The sequence below is a fragment of the Carlito syrichta genome, unplaced genomic scaffold (genome assembly GCF_000164805.1).
Source record: "Carlito syrichta isolate Samal-C Ts95f unplaced genomic scaffold, Tarsius_syrichta-2.0.1 Scaffold306872, whole genome shotgun sequence".
Taxonomy (NCBI): domain Eukaryota; kingdom Metazoa; phylum Chordata; class Mammalia; order Primates; family Tarsiidae; genus Carlito; species Carlito syrichta.
Window position 1 is genome coordinate 13,630 of NW_007250968.1, and position 2,322 is coordinate 15,951.

Sequence of the window (2,322 nt, forward strand, 5' to 3'; positions counted from 1 at the left end):
AAAAAAAAAAAAAAAAAAAATTAGCCAGGCATAATGACGCATGCCCGTGGTTCCAGCTACTTGGAAAGTTAAGACAGAGGGCTCGCCTGAGCCCAGCAGATCGAGATTGCAATGGCCATGAGTGTGCCAGTGCACTTCAGCCTGGGTGACAGAGTGAGACTCCAACTCAAAAATAAAACAAAATACAAGGCTGGGTATGGTGGCTCACACCTGTAATCCTCCTGTGGGAGGTGGAGGCTAGAGGATTATCTGAGCCCAGTGGTTCAAGACCAGCCCGGGCAACTTGGTGAGACCTTATCTCTAAAATAAATTTTAAAATTAGCCAGATGTGGTGGTATGCGCCTGTAGTTCCACTTCTCTAGCTACCTGGAAGGCTGAGGCGGAAGGCTCACCTGAGCCCAGCAGGTCAAGGCTGCAGTGGCCATGAACGTGCCTCTGTACTCCAGCCTGAGCGACAAAGTGAGACTCTGGCTTTTTTTTTTTTTTTAAAGTATTGTCAGATGGGCTTGGTGGTTCAGCCTGTAATCCTGTGCTTTGGGAGGCTGAGGTGAGTGGATTGCCTGAGTCCACGGGTTCGAGACTCAACTTGGCGAGACCTCATCTCTACAATAAAAAAATAAAAAAATCAGCCAGGCATGGTAGCGCGTGCCTGTAATTCCAGCTACACAGAAGGCTGAGGTGGAAGAATTGCTGGATCCCAGTCGGTCGAGGCTGCAGTGGCCGGGAGCGGCTACTGCACTCCAGTATGGGTGACAGAGTGAGACTCCAATGCAGAAAAAATAAAAATAAAAAATAAAACAAAGGATTGTCCATAAAGTTTGGATTCTTACCTTCTATAAAGGCCTTCTGTTCTAATAAATTATGGCATGCCAACATTAGCTAATAGCTCAAAGCAAAATGTCCATCAAAAGCGGATGGTTCATGAGTACTGATGGCAGATGGAAATTCATATTTTTAAAAATCTTGATGCATTTGAATTTTTTCCTTCCCCTAACATCTTCTTGCATGAATGTCACCTCCTCCAAGAAGCCTCTCTGACTTTCTAGCCAGGGTGGGCCCCCTTCTTCTGAGCTCCCACAGTCCTTTGCTGACTTCCATCACTGCACTTAGATGGGGAACTGGAATCATCCACAGCTGCTGTGCATTCAAACCTTGGTTTATCTGTCCCTGTCCCCACCATGAAGACCAAACTGAGACAGACAATTACCACAGCAGAGGGTGCTCGGCCACACAGCAGAGGCGGTGTTTAAGCGGAGACCCAGAAGGACTCAGAGGGAATGCTGGGAGAGAGAGAGAGAAAGAAAACGGAGAGAAGGGAGGACAGGAAGGAAAAAGGGAGAAGAGAAAAAAAGAGTGAGAAAGACACATAAGGTGGGTCAGAGTCAGCATGGGGCTGCTTGGCCACCTGCTTCCGGGCTCGGCCTCTCCCGGGCCCTCCCCCAGGCCACAGCATGGCTGCCCAGAGGTGCCCCAGGCGCAGCCCCGCTGCCACTGCCCACCGGCCGCACCTTCTCGTGCTTGCGCAGCAGCTCGTGCCGCTGGAGGAAGTACTGGTCCTTGAGCTGCTGCTTCACCAGCTGGTGCCTCTCCTGCAGCTGGTGCTCCTCCATCTCCCACAGGGCCGCCTCCCGGTCTGTGGAGGACACGCCAGTGCCGTGAGGGGCTGCCAGCTGGAGACCTGACAGCCCCCCACCCTCTGCCAGGCCTCCAAATGCTGTGATTGGTGACTGGGCATCACCACATGTGCCACCTCGTGAGACCATGCCAGCTGATCTGAATCCTAGACATTTCCTTGAAGCCTAAGGGAAGCCTCCCAGCAGCGTGTTACAGCAGGCAGTATTCAAAGTCAGGAGCCAAGGCCGGGCTCAGTGGCTCAGCCTGAGCCTGCGGGTTCGAGACCAGCCCAGGCAACTTGGTGAGACCTCATCTCTACAATAAAAATAAAAAAATTAGTTGGGCGCAGTAGCACGTGCCTGTAGTTTGGGCTACTTGGAAAGTTGAGGTGGAAGGATCACTGGAGCCCAGCAAGTTGACACTGCGGTGACCATGAGTGTGCCACTGTACTCCAGCCTGGGCGACGGAGTAAGACGTCAACTCAAAAAAAAAAAAGTCAGGAGCCAAAGAAGCTGCAGGTGGAGGCTAGATCCCAGCTCCATCACCGGGATTTGGGATGGTTGAGGGTCCCCTCCCGGCCTCAGCTTCCATCTCTGTCAAATGGGCACAACTAAACTAAGGAAGAAGGGAACATCCTTGGGAGGCACATTCTCTCTCTCTCTCTCTCTCTCTCTCTCTCTCTCTCTCTTGTTTTTTTTGGGTTTTTTT

General features: G+C 51.5%; 1 protein-coding gene across 1 annotated transcript in view; it reads right to left on the reverse strand.

Annotated features, from left to right (window-relative positions):
- LOC103265835 (serine/threonine-protein kinase 10) overlaps positions 1 to 2,322 on the reverse strand; it is a gene marked incomplete at its 3' end in the record, with an annotated part of 113,034 nt that overhangs the window by 6,451 nt on the left and 104,261 nt on the right. The window contains exon 18 of the mRNA XM_021715229.1: positions 1,509 to 1,633. Coding sequence (XP_021570904.1) covers positions 1,509 to 1,633 — 125 coding nt within the window. The remainder of the gene's footprint in view (positions 1 to 1,508; positions 1,634 to 2,322) is intronic.